At 39.2% G+C, this 14,824-nt stretch overlaps 1 protein-coding gene across 9 annotated transcripts in view; it reads right to left on the reverse strand.

Annotated features, from left to right (window-relative positions):
* Positions 1–14,824, reverse strand: part of MTCL1 (microtubule crosslinking factor 1) — a 101,664-nt gene that overhangs the window by 24,512 nt on the left and 62,328 nt on the right. For 6 of the 9 annotated variants that reach the window (XM_041399435.1, XM_041399437.1, XM_041399434.1 and 3 more), the window contains 3 exons: positions 7,353–7,445; positions 4,271–4,501; positions 2,513–2,701 (listed from right to left, as the gene is read on the reverse strand). In XM_041399435.1, the coding sequence (XP_041255369.1) occupies positions 2,513–2,701; positions 4,271–4,501; positions 7,353–7,445 (513 nt within the window). The remainder of the gene's footprint in view (positions 1–2,512; positions 2,702–4,270; positions 4,502–7,352; positions 7,446–14,824) is intronic. The other 3 variants (XM_041399438.1, XM_041399436.1, XM_041399441.1) reach the window with 1 other exon arrangement.

The raw sequence follows: 14,824 nt of genomic DNA on the forward strand, positions 1-14,824 counted from the left end.
TAAACTCTCTACTCCTTATTCCCATATCTTATACCATCTAACAGGCATCTCACCCTTCATACTCAACTGAAACAAAGCTCTTCCTTTATCCACAGGCTGCTCTCCTCTGCTGTGCCACCAGTTCAACTTGCTTATCTCCTAAATACAAACAAACTTCCAGCCTGGCTCTTAACCTTGCCTGACACTTTCTGCTGTGTCCCCCAGCCACCAGCCAAGGGACAATGTCATGTAGGGAAGGATGAACTGACCCCTCTCAGACCCCCCATCTACTCTGCCTCTTATCAGCTTTACTTTTTTCTCCCCTTTCTGCTCTGCCTTGCCTAGATCCCTCCACTCACTGTCCAAATAAAAATCCCAGACAAGACAGACAGGTGTGTTTTTCAGCCAGCTGAGTATCTCAAATCATAGCAATATAAAATGAAAAGCTGCATGTTGAAATTATGACCTTTGGGTTTATAATTCTTCTCAAAACAATTCCACTTTCCAGGCAGGGTAAGAAAGTCAGCAGCAAGAGTGCAGTCTGAAAACACAAGCTATTAATTATTAACATTAAATGTTAAAAATAAATATGGGTAACTTCAGGTTACCGTAAGCCCTTTCTTTTTTCTGACCTAGTTATCTCAGCCACTCCTAGACTAACTAAAAGTTTCATTCCTGATGTGAAGTGTGTGCTGATGCATTTAATCTTGGAGCTTGTCAGGCAGATCCAGCAACTTTGGGTTCTTCTGAGTGGGTGCAAACCTTGGAGACTTCCAGCTGCACCAATCATTCCAATTCCCTGTATAAACACTGTTTTTTCCAGTTGTTGGCTTAAGGAATCTGTAGAAAGCCCCTCAAAACTCAGTATGTTTTTCAGCAGGGCTTGTGAGAAGATGCCTTGGTGTGTGCAAGCAGAAGAAATAATAGTGATTAAAATGAGAAAAATTTAGCAAACTTATTCATTCTTGCAGTGCCAAAATAACACTTTTTTTCTGGCTGGGGAGCAAGGAATCTGTTTTATTCTGACAAGTTCATTTGGATATCATGCACCATTTTTCATCTTGGGGAGTATCAAGATGTGGTCAGTTCCTATGGATCAATTCTTCAAGCAAGATTAGCTGGAACTGCTGTGATGTATATAAAAATGAATTATAATCAATTTGCTGCCAATTTCTGCCACCTTAAATGAGATTAATGTCTAAGCAATGATTTCAAAGAGTACATAATTTATTTGAATGTTCTATTTTAAGAGCTCTATATGGAAAGTTAGTACACGATGGACTTTGTAAAGAAACAACACTTTGGTACATATTTATTTTACTAATTCCAGAATAAATCAGTGTACAGATGGAATGCAGTCAGATGGTGTGTTCATGAGCATCTCTTGATCATGCCTCCTACAGCCTTTTACCAGCAAAGAGCTTGCTGAGAGGAAGGCAGTGATGGGTCTGGGTGACCAGCAAGGTAGAACCTTTCCAAATGCCAAACCAATCAAATGAATACTAACTTGGTAGCACCCTCCACAGAAAATAATAGTAAGAGAATATCCTTTTTATAGGATGGAGACTTCCTGCTCCCTACTGCAGCACATAGGCAGTTAGTAAAAAGGTTGTCCATAATCATGAGAGTCTGGGGAATTTAAGGTGAAGAGCTCAGATGCAAAGAGACACAATCCCCAGGCCTGCAGTGACTCCAGCTAAATATTGTGATCATAGGGAGTATGTGTTTGCCTGAGAGCTGTCACTGTGGAGCAGGCTCCCAAGTCAAAGAGAAGGGACATCAGGCATGAAGACTGAAGACTTTTTTCCCCCTGAATTTGTTTTTCACATAGAATTCTTGTTCCATTCTATTTATGATAGCAAATAAATCCATGTAACAGGATGGTCTCATATGAATGGTTTTCATTTAAAAAATGTAACAAACCTGTCTTCTTTTTCTATTTGTGTTGTTACAAATATTAAGTTAGTATATTGAATGTACAAAGGAAAAAGCTAGGATACATGGCAGTGCTCTGACACACAGTCAGGGCCCAGGAGATGCCTGGGAAAAGTTAGTATGGTTTGATTTCAGGCCTTTAAATGCAAGGCCAGTGACAGGAAGGAACTTTTACATTGTTTTCCCATCATCTCTAATGAAAACATTAAATACATGTGCTAGTTTCTTAAATTATTTAAAGGAAACAAAATCACATGTTCTTGCTAAAAGCTTGACAGTAGAGTACAATAGATGTACTCAGACAAGAGGAGCCTGTAAATTCTGCAAACATCTCACAGTGATAGATGTTTCTGGGCAAACAGCCACAAGAGGAAATAGGATTTTTCACTGATAGCATCTGTCAACAGAAGAACAGTAATCACGTGGCTCGTGATTAAATTTAAATATAAATATAATGGATGAAATCCACTTTAATTGCTGTGTAGCTAGAAGTATTTACACAAGTATAATTCTAGGTGATTTAACACAGCAGCACAGAACCCTCTCAGAAAATCCACAGTTTCCATTCCCAGGGCAAGATAGACAAATGGTGTAGTACCTGTTTCTGCTGCTGCAGTAATTCTGCAGTCTGCAGCTGTGGTCCATGATCAGTGCTCTCCATGGTGGGATGCTGGGAGAAATCTGTCAGTGAAAACACAACATCCTCTTCCTCCTCCTCTCGTTCTGCATCATTTGCCTTCTGCTGAGGCTGAATGCTGAAGTCTGGGAGGGCCTCAGGGTGCTCGATCTAGAATGCAAGGACACAGGAATACAAGAACACAGGAACACGCTTTTGCCAGTCACCTCTGGGGCCAGAAATCTACTAAAGGTCTAAGGGAAGGGACTGCATCTCTGTGGTGGCATATATTGACTTCAGCTCAGGCTACAGAACTCATCTTTGAGTGCGACATCACATACTGCATGTGTGAACACACCACTATGCAGGCCTGCAACGCAGGGGATTTATGCAACTGAGATGGGTCCTAATGTCACATGAAGGATGTAATTCATCACACATTAATCAAGAACTATACAAAACACTGGTGTGCTGTGTGATGAAGTAATGGAGATTAGGAAGTATCCAAATCTATCATTTTATTTTCTGCAAAGCATAAGGAAAACATGGCTCCAATAAATCTGGGCCGGTAATAAATTAGCCAGTTAAAAAATCCAAACAGTCAAGAAATGAAAGCTTTTCGCTATTAGAAGATGAACTAATTTACACAGAAGCAAACTAACACTGCTGAAGTAAAGTAGAAGCAAATTATTTCTAAATAGGTACTCATCTCTTGTTTCTGACTCATAATACCAGCAGATGAATCTAAAAATGTTAATTCACTCTTTATCTAAGAAAACAAAACATTGGAGTATTCAGCTTAAGCACACTCTGACCAGACCTGAAAGATTACTTGTACTGCCAAATGCAGCAAACCTTGAAAAACACTGGCATAAAAGGACGAGAAATACTGAGAAAAATTGTTTTGTTGCTTACCAAATGGCTTCAGGTTTGCATGAACCTGCAAAACAAATCTATTGTTCTCAAGAATTTAGTGAACAATATCAGAATGGGAAAACACTTTATTTTTTTTTTCTTTAGCCAAGAAGCAAATGGTAATCCTGGCTGAGCAACTCAACACTTCCTTCCCAGTGCATGTTGGCTGGCAACCACACCCCTGCTGAGATGTGTCAGCTTGGGGATTCCAGGTTGTCAAGTACTTCTGAAATTCCTGGTCTTGATTTAGCCTCTACTTAGAAAAGCACCATGATGACGACTGTACTGCTGCTGACGGCGACAGACGTGTGTATGGAGAAGGGGAACAAATAAGGATGATTCACTGTAAGTTCCCACATGAAGCTGTATAATTCTCCTGCCAACACAGAAACAGAGCTTCCCTCCATCTGTATTGCTGAAGGCTTTGTAAGGAACACACTGTGCACAGGATGAGAAAAACAACAGCACTCATTCCATCTAAACAGATTTGACTCCCTCACCTTGCTAATGTGTTTTTTTCCTTTTTTAAAAATTACTCAGGAGTCATATCTTTGAGACCTAATTAATTTCTCATTTACTGTGTTAGAGTATTTTAGGACCAGCTGTTTGTACTAGTTAAGGGTTTCCCTTTAAAGAGGGGTGATCTGTAACATATCATACAGAATACACTTCAACACAAGCCAACACCAGCTTTCATGTTTAATTTGAATCCCCTTTCAACATATGTGCAGTTTGAAAGCTGCTGGTGCCACATCATATTTCAAGTCTACACTTAAAGAAGGGACATCACAGTACTCATCTGGGTTATCAAGGTGGGACCGTTACCTCTAATGTGTCCTCCCCTTCCTCCTCCATTCGCTTGCCTTGCCGCCAGTGTTTCAGCAGCCACTTCAGTTTGACGTACAGGAGAAAGGTGTCCTGCTTGAAATGCCTGAGTTCCTGCTGCAGCAGATTTTTCTCCTGACTCCAGGTCTTCTCCTCCAGTTTGTTCTGCAAAGTCAAGCTCTGCACTTCCAAGTCTTTTCTCCGCAGGGTCTGCATATGCTCCTCCTCCAGCTTAAATGGAATAACAGGCAACATGTCAACAGAGTGGTGTCCTGGGGCCGTCTCCAGGAGTTGTTCTTCACTGGGTGAGACAAACTGAAATCTCTAATTTTCATCAGTAGTGAGTTTGGCTCAGTCTGTTCTTCAGCAGTTATGACTGCTGATTAAATTAGAGGATAGCACATGATAAGCTTTCCTGAGATAACCATATGAAAGTAACTTGCTGTGGAAGCGGGTATTTACTTCAATGATGCACAAGATCTCTGAAACTAGTTAAACATTTTACACCACTCATATTTTCCTCCCTCTTTTGATTGTATCTCTGCAGCAGGTTCCCAGCAGAGCCACCAGCCCACACTGCTGCACATATCACACCTATTAATGGCATTTGCAGTCATTTGGACAAGGTGGGACCACAGCTGCCCTTCAGACAACCTGGAATATTTGCCTTGCAACTTCCCCCCACAGGCTCAGGTTCAATCTGTCCACAGTTGCTACATCTCCCTCTGCCTCTGGAAGGGCAATATTTCTGAAGAAAACACTTCCAGTACCTCAGATACCACTACTAGTCCCTCACTTCTTGCAGTTCATACTTGAAGGCATCTGAATGATACCACAGTAAACAGTCTCTCATTCTGGCATGATTTTATCTGGGACACAAGCAGGAACTGAAGAGACAGGAACAGATTGCCACTCAGCACTCGATGTATCTCAGCCTTAGTACTAAAATCACCAAGTAAAGCTCATTCCTTAGAGAAAATGAATAACTACACCTGTTTCAACGCAAGGCCACCTGAAACATGATTCTTTACACATGACCTCTCCCTCAATATATAAAAAACAAACCATGGCATGACCTGCAGCCAACAGAACTTGTACAAGTTAGTTGCACAGTATCTCATATTGTGCATAGATGAGAAAGTTTTTCCACTTCAACCAAGCTGTGGCTTCTTCATAGATGAAGAAAACGCAGATGGAAAATGAGTACAGAGTCACTGTTTAGAGGTGCCAGTTTCTATTTTCCATTCTGCAGAACAACAGCCTCTCCTTTTCCTGACCAGCTCCATAGATAAAATCTATGAAAGCCACAGTACACTTATGACCACAACAATCCAAACCATCGGAACACGCCCTGCAACAAACAATGCTCACATAAGAATAAAGAATATTTCAGGAATTAGCACTCCCTAGAAATAAATACTGCTAAGAAATATATGGTTGATTTTCATGGCAATATTCAGATGCTTCTGAAATAGGCTGCTGGTCCATATAAGACAGTTTCCTAAGGACTTGCCTGCCATCTAATTGATGTGCTTCAGCATAATGCACACTTTTAGCACCTATGCTGTTATGCCTTAAAAAGTTCCCAATTAAATTGAAATTATTTACAGTAGTGGCTAGCTTAAATGTGTTTAAATGAAGCTTAAAAGTAGTCTGGAACAAAATTAGCCATAATGGCCCAAAAAAACATACACACAACTCCTAATAACACTCATGTAGATTATACACTGCTAGCACACATTGATTTAATGTCATTAAACATTCCTAAAAATGAAAAAGTAAAAGAAAGCTGATTTTAAATTTAGTTTTTACTAAAACTAAAAGAAAGAAAGAAGTAGATTTGATGTTGATGACCATATTTTCACCAAATAAAGTTATGGCTAAATACAGCAAAAATCTGAGTAATTTCCACCAGAAATCCTGGAAAGTGATAAAAAAAGGAACATTATCAACAGAATGGGCATAATCTGGGAAAAAAAATGAAGAATCCAGAAGATGCTTTATTCTTCTATTTCTGCTGGCCATCAACATGAACAGCTAGCTTTGATTTTGGTGCATTTTTCATCATTTTGACAAGCTGCTATATTTCAAATCCTTGTGGTCATGAATTCTTGCAGAAGACCCTAGTGGAGGTAGATTCATAGAGTGCTATGCTTTTTCAATGGATAGCAATTGCAAAAGAAAAGAGACAGGCACAGCTTCCAAAAAGCATTCATAACTGAGGCAACTAGGACGGAAATCAATTGACTGCCTTCAAAAACTCCAGTGGAAAGCTCCTGTGGAGATCAACTGGAAATTAAAGCTAGTTATAAAAAACCAGAGAAATACCACTTGGGCATAAAGAGATTAGTTGGCACAAGGAAAAATTCTTTACAGTATGCAACAATTATGCTGAATTTAGTCCATGAAGTAAATTTCAAAAGAAAATTTAATTTAAGAGCCAAACAGCCTGCAGAAATTAGCAACAGATTTTTTTCGCTCTAGGAACTAGAGATCAGAAAACGATTGACTAATCTGTTCCAGCCTTCAAAAGAGCAGGAGGAGCTCATGTAAAAAAAAAAAAAAAAAAAAAAAAAAAAAAAAAAAAGATTTATTCACCAGCAATTAGTAAGAAGATTGGAAGCACTGAGTACTGAGAAATACAAGAATGAATGTCCTGATTTGTTTCTCAGCTTTGTGCGCATAACAACTCTGCCTTCAGAGAGGTGCTGGATTTTCTTTTGGCTAGGGGTAGTCAGAATAAGGTATGGAGCCAAACTGAGCTCCCAGGGATCAAACACACCCTTCCCCAGCTCACAGAGAGCTGAAGGGTGATAGAATTCTCCATGCAGTATTTCATACCTCTACCACAATTTCCCCTGCAGAGGGGAGGACAAAAATTCTCTCCACCAAGCAGAGAAGCCAGATTTGCAGTGGCAAAATGGGCTCGAGTTTCGATTTTCCCAGATTCCAGATTCTTCATTTACTCAGATGAGGTCACACAGGCACACCCATCAGGACACAAGTTCCCACAGTCCTGATAAACAAGGCTCATGTCACACATCATGGTCATGCGTCTCTCCCAGGTGGGTTTTGTATTTACCTGGATGATCCTTTCTGAAAACTTTTCTTGTTCCTCTCGGTGAAGTCTTGTCTCCTGCTCAAGCTGAGCCTGAAGCTCCTGTATCGATACATTCTGTACAGGTAAAACATGGGAATCCCTGAGCTGATCAGCAGGACAAAGGGAAAGGTTTAGCAGAAAATGTGTCTTGGAGGTGTAAAAAAAATGAAAAAGAAAAGAGCCGTGGGACAGACATCTGCACAACTCAAGATTATCAATAGTTAAAACCAAAGCACAGTGTGCAAATAAATAACAATGTCCTAAATCTGTGTGGGAATTTCCTGTGTGGCTTCTTCTGGAAACTAAAACTGGAATGCTGATGTTACATATTGGATATTCTCCTCAGGCCTCTGCTCTGGGTTTGGACTTAAATAGATGAGACTCCTGTTTACAGGATTATGTATTTGGTGGTGCATTTCTTCATCATAATCAAAGCTGTAAAATTTTAACACCTCTGCACAAGATGAATCTAATGCATGCATATTGAACCTAATTATTTATTAATTTGCAACAGTTTTGATAGGGCAGTTAATGGGATAGCATTTATTAAACCAAGTATACATCAGATCCCTTTCATCAGATACAAGACAGTCCTTTGCAAAAGTCAACTTCATTTTGTGATTTCTACTCAAAATAATTACAACAAAAATGTCACAGTGATAAGCTGTGTGAGCCTGAGATCTGACCAAAATAATTAAGTATCCCCCCCTTCAGGTCCAATACTGTTTTAATCTTAATACCTTCAGTTTTATGTTCTCATTAAGTTTGGCATCCCATCAACTTTACTCCTGAAAGTTACTTAACACAAAAATAAAGACCCAAGAAGGCAGAGTCAGATCTCATTATTTATACTACGGTAATTAATCTTGTGGCACTTATATTTCTGACCAGAACTTTCTGTGCCTTTCACTTTGTGTCTGTCACATTGGTGCCAAAACTGATTTTGTCTCTACAAAAGAGATGCTCAGCTGGATGCCATCCTCTTCATGTGTGCAACCACAGAAAGCACTACAGCACCAAACTCCTACTTCCCAGAGAAAAAAGGTACTTAATGACAGGGTTGCTTCAGGCTTCAAAGTGCAATCTCAAATTCTCAGCTGGCCCATGTACTGCATACTCCAGTCTCAGCAGCTGCAAGGACATAACAAAGGTCGTGGGACTGCTCTCCTGGGCTGTGGTGCCATTTCCCTGCCGGCATCAGCCCCCAGCATCCACCTCCTCACCATTCCTCCCACCGCCCAGAGCAAAGCCAGCAGCTGCTGCTGTTCGGGCCACACAGCCCTTGTTGGAACATTTTTGTTATTCAAAATGTATTTCTCCCTGGAACAGACACTCCTCACCCCTCCTCTAGGGAAAAATGAGAAAAGATGAATGGAAGTATCCCAAAAACTAGCTGCAGGACCACACTCTGCTGAAAACCAAAAGTGGACCTACACAGACTTTCTGGGCCCTATCAGTTCCTTTTTCACTTGAGTCATTTATTGACTTGTGCATGTCTGTTTTGTACCTGGGGAAAAGACACTTCCATCCCTCTGAAAGGTACACATAAAGTGACTAAGAGAACATTTCCTGCCTTATCAATTTTATCTGTCTCTGTAATATGTCTGCAGACATTATGTAGTGCATAAGGTCAAAATTTGGATTTGAAAAGAACTGCTTGTGATGGGATTTGTCAGTTTTGCACAATCATTTGTAAATTCTTTATTTAATTCTCTCATGCAGTAAAGGAAAAATTACTTTCATCAGGACTTTCTGCATTATTTTATTCTGATCAGGCTTCTTTAGGAATATAGCAAACAAAAACCAATGTATCAGTTCATTAATGTATAATTTTAAAAAAATCTGCTTCTTCCCATTATGAATTCAAAATTATTAGCCTATCCAATTTTTTTATAAATATGTAGCCCATGAAAAGCCAAATTTCAGGAAACTTCAGTGCTAGAATTATGTGGGAACTGCTGGAATTACTGAAAAGAAGTTGAATATATCGTGAAGGCATACACAGTGTTATATGGATGCTAAGGCAAAATCACATCACAACTGCTTTGCCTCTTTAAGGACAATATATTTTTGTAGGTCCTAACGTAAATTTAAGTTGGAAAGCAGCTAGTGCATGAATGCAGAGCTGCACACCTTTTCCCTTCCAATGCAACCTGAGAACTCTTCACAGTCCATAATTATATATAATGTCATTTCTAGCAGAGGTGTTGGGATAGCTCCACTGCTCAAATCATGAGAGGTAAGGCTGCTTACGTACCTAATAGAGTGCTGCTATATAATCTATTAGGATTGTAAATAAAAGACTTATAAATGTATCATGTAATATTCGTGTATGCAGTTCAGGTACCTGATACTGTTCTGAGGGATGTCTGGATGCTCATATGTGGAAATCAGTCCCCTATCATACCACCAGCAGGCTGTAGTCTGTGGCACAACTGTGGTTTTGTTTTGTTTTGAAAAGGAACATTACTACAAAATGGACACAACAGCTGATAACCTGTTATATTCCATTCTTTGTTTCCTTTGTTCTCATTAAGGAGTGTGCTACATGAGGAACAGAAGACACCCCGAATATGACAGCCACTGCACGATGTGCTGACATCACAGAAAAGATGCACACTCACTACAAGACATACAAACACAACCACGGGAACTACGAGCTACTGCTACTCTACCACAGCACCACGGAAACAGCTGCACTTCATGCACAGCTCAACACCGACTAACAGTGCCCCATTATCCCCGGTATTGCATTACCAGACACACTTCCACTCCTGTCCCCTCAGACAGGCACTGCCAAATCCTTCTGCTCAGTCCTTTTATCTCACCTGTTATCACTCCAGAACAAGCTAATCCATGCTGATGGCTTTACCTCAAGAGGATGCACAGAGAAAAATCATCCTGGGGACTTCACCACAGCTCCCTCATTGTAGTGACCCCTTTCCCCAGCTCTCAGAGTGCTGACAGCTTTTAAGGTTACTTTGCGGCTCACACAATCCCACATATCTGCCATGACTTCTTTTTACAGATTGCCATCCAAGACAAGGTATGGCTGGGTTTTATTTTTCTGCTTTCTCCATTTTACCATAGCTAATTGCAAACTCAATTTGCCTGCAAACTTAATCAATTTATATGCAACAACCGTGAACATGAAATTTCATGGAATCTTTCTCTTAAGCTTTTTTTTCGCCCCCCAGAAATGATCAAACAAAATAAGTCCTGAGGAGGCAGGGTAGAATGATGCTTTCCAGCATTTGCATGCAATTCGAAGTAAGTCAAAAGATTATTATTTTATACTGCTCCTCTAAAGCTACATTATAATGCTTTGATATTTGGACATTACATTTGAACACATAGTTTAAAAATTGCTACTTTTTCACAGACTGACAACTGGCCATTGCACGTGTCAGAAAGTTCCAGTGCCTTTTGTTATACCTTTTACATGTAATTCACATCTAACTGAATTTGCAGAGGCTGCTTCTGAAGATGTACTCTTCTTCTCACCCCTTAAAAATAGACAACATATATTTCATTTGCTAGTGTAGAATAGGCAGCTGTGTGGTTATTTGTCTCTGCTTATATGAAAAGTCTCTGAGTTTGGGAAAACACAGGACACTTCACTCCAAGTCTTTAAAAATCCATCTCATTGTATGGATAGTACACAAAGTCTCACCAAGTTCAGTTAGAACTCAAATATCCAGATTTACATCATAAAGGGTCTTTTAAGCCATTACACTGTCAGCCTCTACAGAATTTTACACAGCAAGAAAGAATACAATACATCAAAGTAAATTATTCTTGCATCCCCTAATCTTGGTGGGAAGGAATAATCACAGCATCAGTTTATCTTTCTTCTTCCCACAGCTTTGCATTGGAGGAATAATGAACATAAGACATACAACTTTCTATGTGGTCCTTGATTGTTGTTGTTGGGTTTTTTTGCCTTTTTTTTACCAGAAGAAAAAAAATCACAAAGTGTAAACTGTTCACTGTTTCCTTTCTGGAAAAACAAAACCTTTAACCAGAGAAATGCACGTGCAAATTTTCAGCACATGGCTGGGAGCTGCTACAAAAACCATCCAGCTGAAAAACACTCACATGGAGTTATGAAAATTGCACAGAAACAGCACCAGTCAAAAAATAGAATTGTCAAAATATAGATCAAGTTTCTCCCCATACATCCAAAACGGATCCATACAGAAGTTTTGATTCGAAGCAGGTGGTAAATTGACTTACCTAAGTTGCACATCACTGTATCTGGTTGGTCCACACTTAACCCAGTAATTAACTTAGAGTTATACATTTCTTATTGGCATGGTAAGTAAGGAGAATGGATAAACATATTAAAAGTGGCTCATATGCTATTCCTATTTTATTACTAGACCTCGTGGAAAACTTGTTGTTTAAGACATGCTCTCACCTTCTCCAGACTAGTTGTTTTTATTTTAAATCTCTAGTGACAATTCACTCCTTTTAAATTAATTCCCTTCAGTGGTTCTTTTTCCATAACCTATGAGTGTCAGAGAGTTTGTAGTACATTTCTACACAGAAATAAGTGGTAAGTCTTTAAAAGCCATGTATGAAAACAATCAAAATCTGAAATGCAAAGTGCTTTTTCCTTTGATATACACTTGTTCAGGAAAAAGCAGAACTGAGATCCTCTGAAGGAAGAGAACTAGGAGAACAGCTCAAATTTAGAGCATCAGGTATTAAATGGACCAAGCCATATCTGGTCATTTGAAAGAGAGAATTTTTTATTCTTCTGAATGTCTTCTTGCTTCTGAATAAACAGCAAGCAATTGCTTGAGGAGACTGCCTTTTGTTTATGGATATGCCATCGGCAGAAATCACCAGGTGAAAAATTATTTATTGTTTTTCCCATTGGTTTCCATTTGTTGCCATAAGATGTTTGCTCCATGTTACCTGTTTTTAGTTCTCCTGTTTATTTTAGTCAGGGCAATTCTTACTAGTTCACCTGCTTTTTCCTTGGATAGTAAAGAATGATTTCCCTGTCCCAACACAACAGAGCTCTGCTGAAATCATGAATAATGGATGGAACATCCACCCCAATGGGCTCCAGCTCCCACAACAGCAGCTGAAAGGCTTGTTTCAGCAAGAAAACAAAGCCCTACTCTTAAGGCAATTTCAAGATATAATTTCCCTTGGACTGGGACTCTAACCCACCTCTTTAACATGCAAATACATTCTAATAATCCTGTTGGACTAACAACTAAAGTGCAAAGCCCAAACAACAGCACATGTTTGTAGTTAGGCCACAGGGTGGTTTCAAGCACATGTCTGTCTGCATTTATTGTTTTTAATAAAACAATTAAGCTCCCATGGTGCTCATTTTTAAAAATAGAAGGAATCGCTAAATGGTAGCTGTGTGGCATTGCTTGTAAAAATTTTGATTTAAAATTCAGCTTGGAAAAAATAATTTAGACAAATTAGCTTGCTTGAATAAAAAGAAAACATTTTCCTCAGTGAAATGAAAGGCCAGTGCATATATTTTCACTTCTTAAGTCAAAGTAGATAAAGACTCATGTATAGCCATACCCACTGTGGGCATTTGAGTCTCCATTTGAAATTTTTGTGGTAATAAAAAGACACCTTCAGTATTTGAATAGTATTCTTTCCTGCTCATTCACCAGGAACAACAACAACAAAAATACAGCTTTTGTTAGTGCAGTGTATGAAATTAGAAAAAAAATTAAAATAAATTGAAATACTTAAAGTGAATAATAAAATTAAATTGAATAATGAAATAATAAAATGATACTGTCTAAAATTATTTTGAGAAATCTTCTCCTTCACTTGACTGCTACAGATCTTAAGATTTCAAGATTTCAGTGGGTTGCCTTCCCACTGAAAAGTTTTAGCATAAAGCAATAAAATATTCTTTTTTGCTTAAGGGATCATGACTGTAAAAACACCTTAGTCTTCCACATTTTCTCAAGTTAGACTATTTGAACCCCAGCCTAGGTCATGTTTTGAGCACATCTGGTGCTAAACTGGTTGTTCTGTACCTTTGATTATAACTACTGGTGTGTTCCTTGCTAGGCTATGGTGTGAAAACTTTCCGTTCTCTGTTCAAGCACAGTTTACTGTACATATTTTATACCTCATCCCATCCTGAGAGAGGAAAAAAAAAGGTGCCAAAAATTGCCAAATCCCTAATCCTAACAGAGGGCATACATATACAGTCCTTTATATAATAACAACACTGATCTAAGATATGGGAGGAATCAATGAATATGACAGAATTTAAACAGAAATATTGTAATATTGAAATATTGCTGGAGAAATTTTCTGACCCTATCTACCGTAACTGTCGAGCAATATCAATTTCTGGTTGCAAAGGGATCCATGCTGAACAAGAAGATTTCTCTACCTCACTGGCCCCTTTCAGAGCTGAAGAATTACTTTACCCTTCAGTGAGAAGCTTATGGTGTCCTGGATTTATCAGATATCCTTCCTGAGGTCTATTATCACTGTTACAAGTGAAAAGTTGGAAGAGACGCTGCTGAACAAATTTATTGTTCTAATCCTACCAAAGATCTGTGCTGTTGGGATATTTGAAACCAAACCAAACAAAACCAGCAAAGAATTACCTGTGTTAAGATGAAAGGCCACTTTCCCTTTCATATCCACATCATCATGCTGCTTGGCTACCAGCTGTCCTGAAGTTTTATCTTCCTACCCCTTCTTTCTTGGCCTTGCAATCGCTTACTTGCTAACCCTGCTGTCCTAGCCAGCCGTCCCCTTTCTCCAGACTGAGCTAGGGATAAGATCTATTAAGTCTTCTTCATGTGTCTATAGAATTAAAAGCACGTTAAAACTCATCCCTCACTAGAAGCTACTCTCACCAACACAGTTTCAAGAACTGCCTTCCTAGTGGCCAGCAGAAAAGTTCCTCACTATTCCAAGCCCACCTTTTTGGAGACAGATTCGAAGTTGTTTTCTTCATGACCAGTTGCATTGTCTGGACAATCTGTGTTCATGAGAAAGCAGCTAAGGAGATGTTTACTGAGGCAGATATGGCCTCTGCATGAATGAAGATTCAAATAAAAACTGATTGATGCTTTTGACAAATGGAAAAGTACTTAACAACTGAAACAATGGAGACCTATGCTTTAAATAAGCTTTTTTAGAAGCTGCAGGGTGCTGTATTCCTGCGTGGTGTTGAGAATCACCACGCACACCAGCATCTACTGACAGGCAAAATGCAAAGGATTCTCTGTCTGTAGACTTTCCAGATTTAAAATATCCAACAAGGTAAAACCTGGAAGCATAATCAAATATCAGGGATTGCAACCTCTTCTGGAGATCTTTCATTTCTCTACTCAGTTGTAAAGGGTCCCTGAGCTGTACTTTCCCCCTTGGCAAAGCTACTTGGAGCAGGGTGATGGCTTGAAAGTTAGGACAAATTTGCTTCTCTGAAACTGCACGGGGCA

This window comes from Onychostruthus taczanowskii, unplaced genomic scaffold (assembly GCF_017590055.1).
Source record: "Onychostruthus taczanowskii isolate IOZ18803 unplaced genomic scaffold, ASM1759005v1 scaffold16, whole genome shotgun sequence".
Taxonomy (NCBI): Eukaryota; Metazoa; Chordata; class Aves; order Passeriformes; family Passeridae; genus Onychostruthus; species Onychostruthus taczanowskii.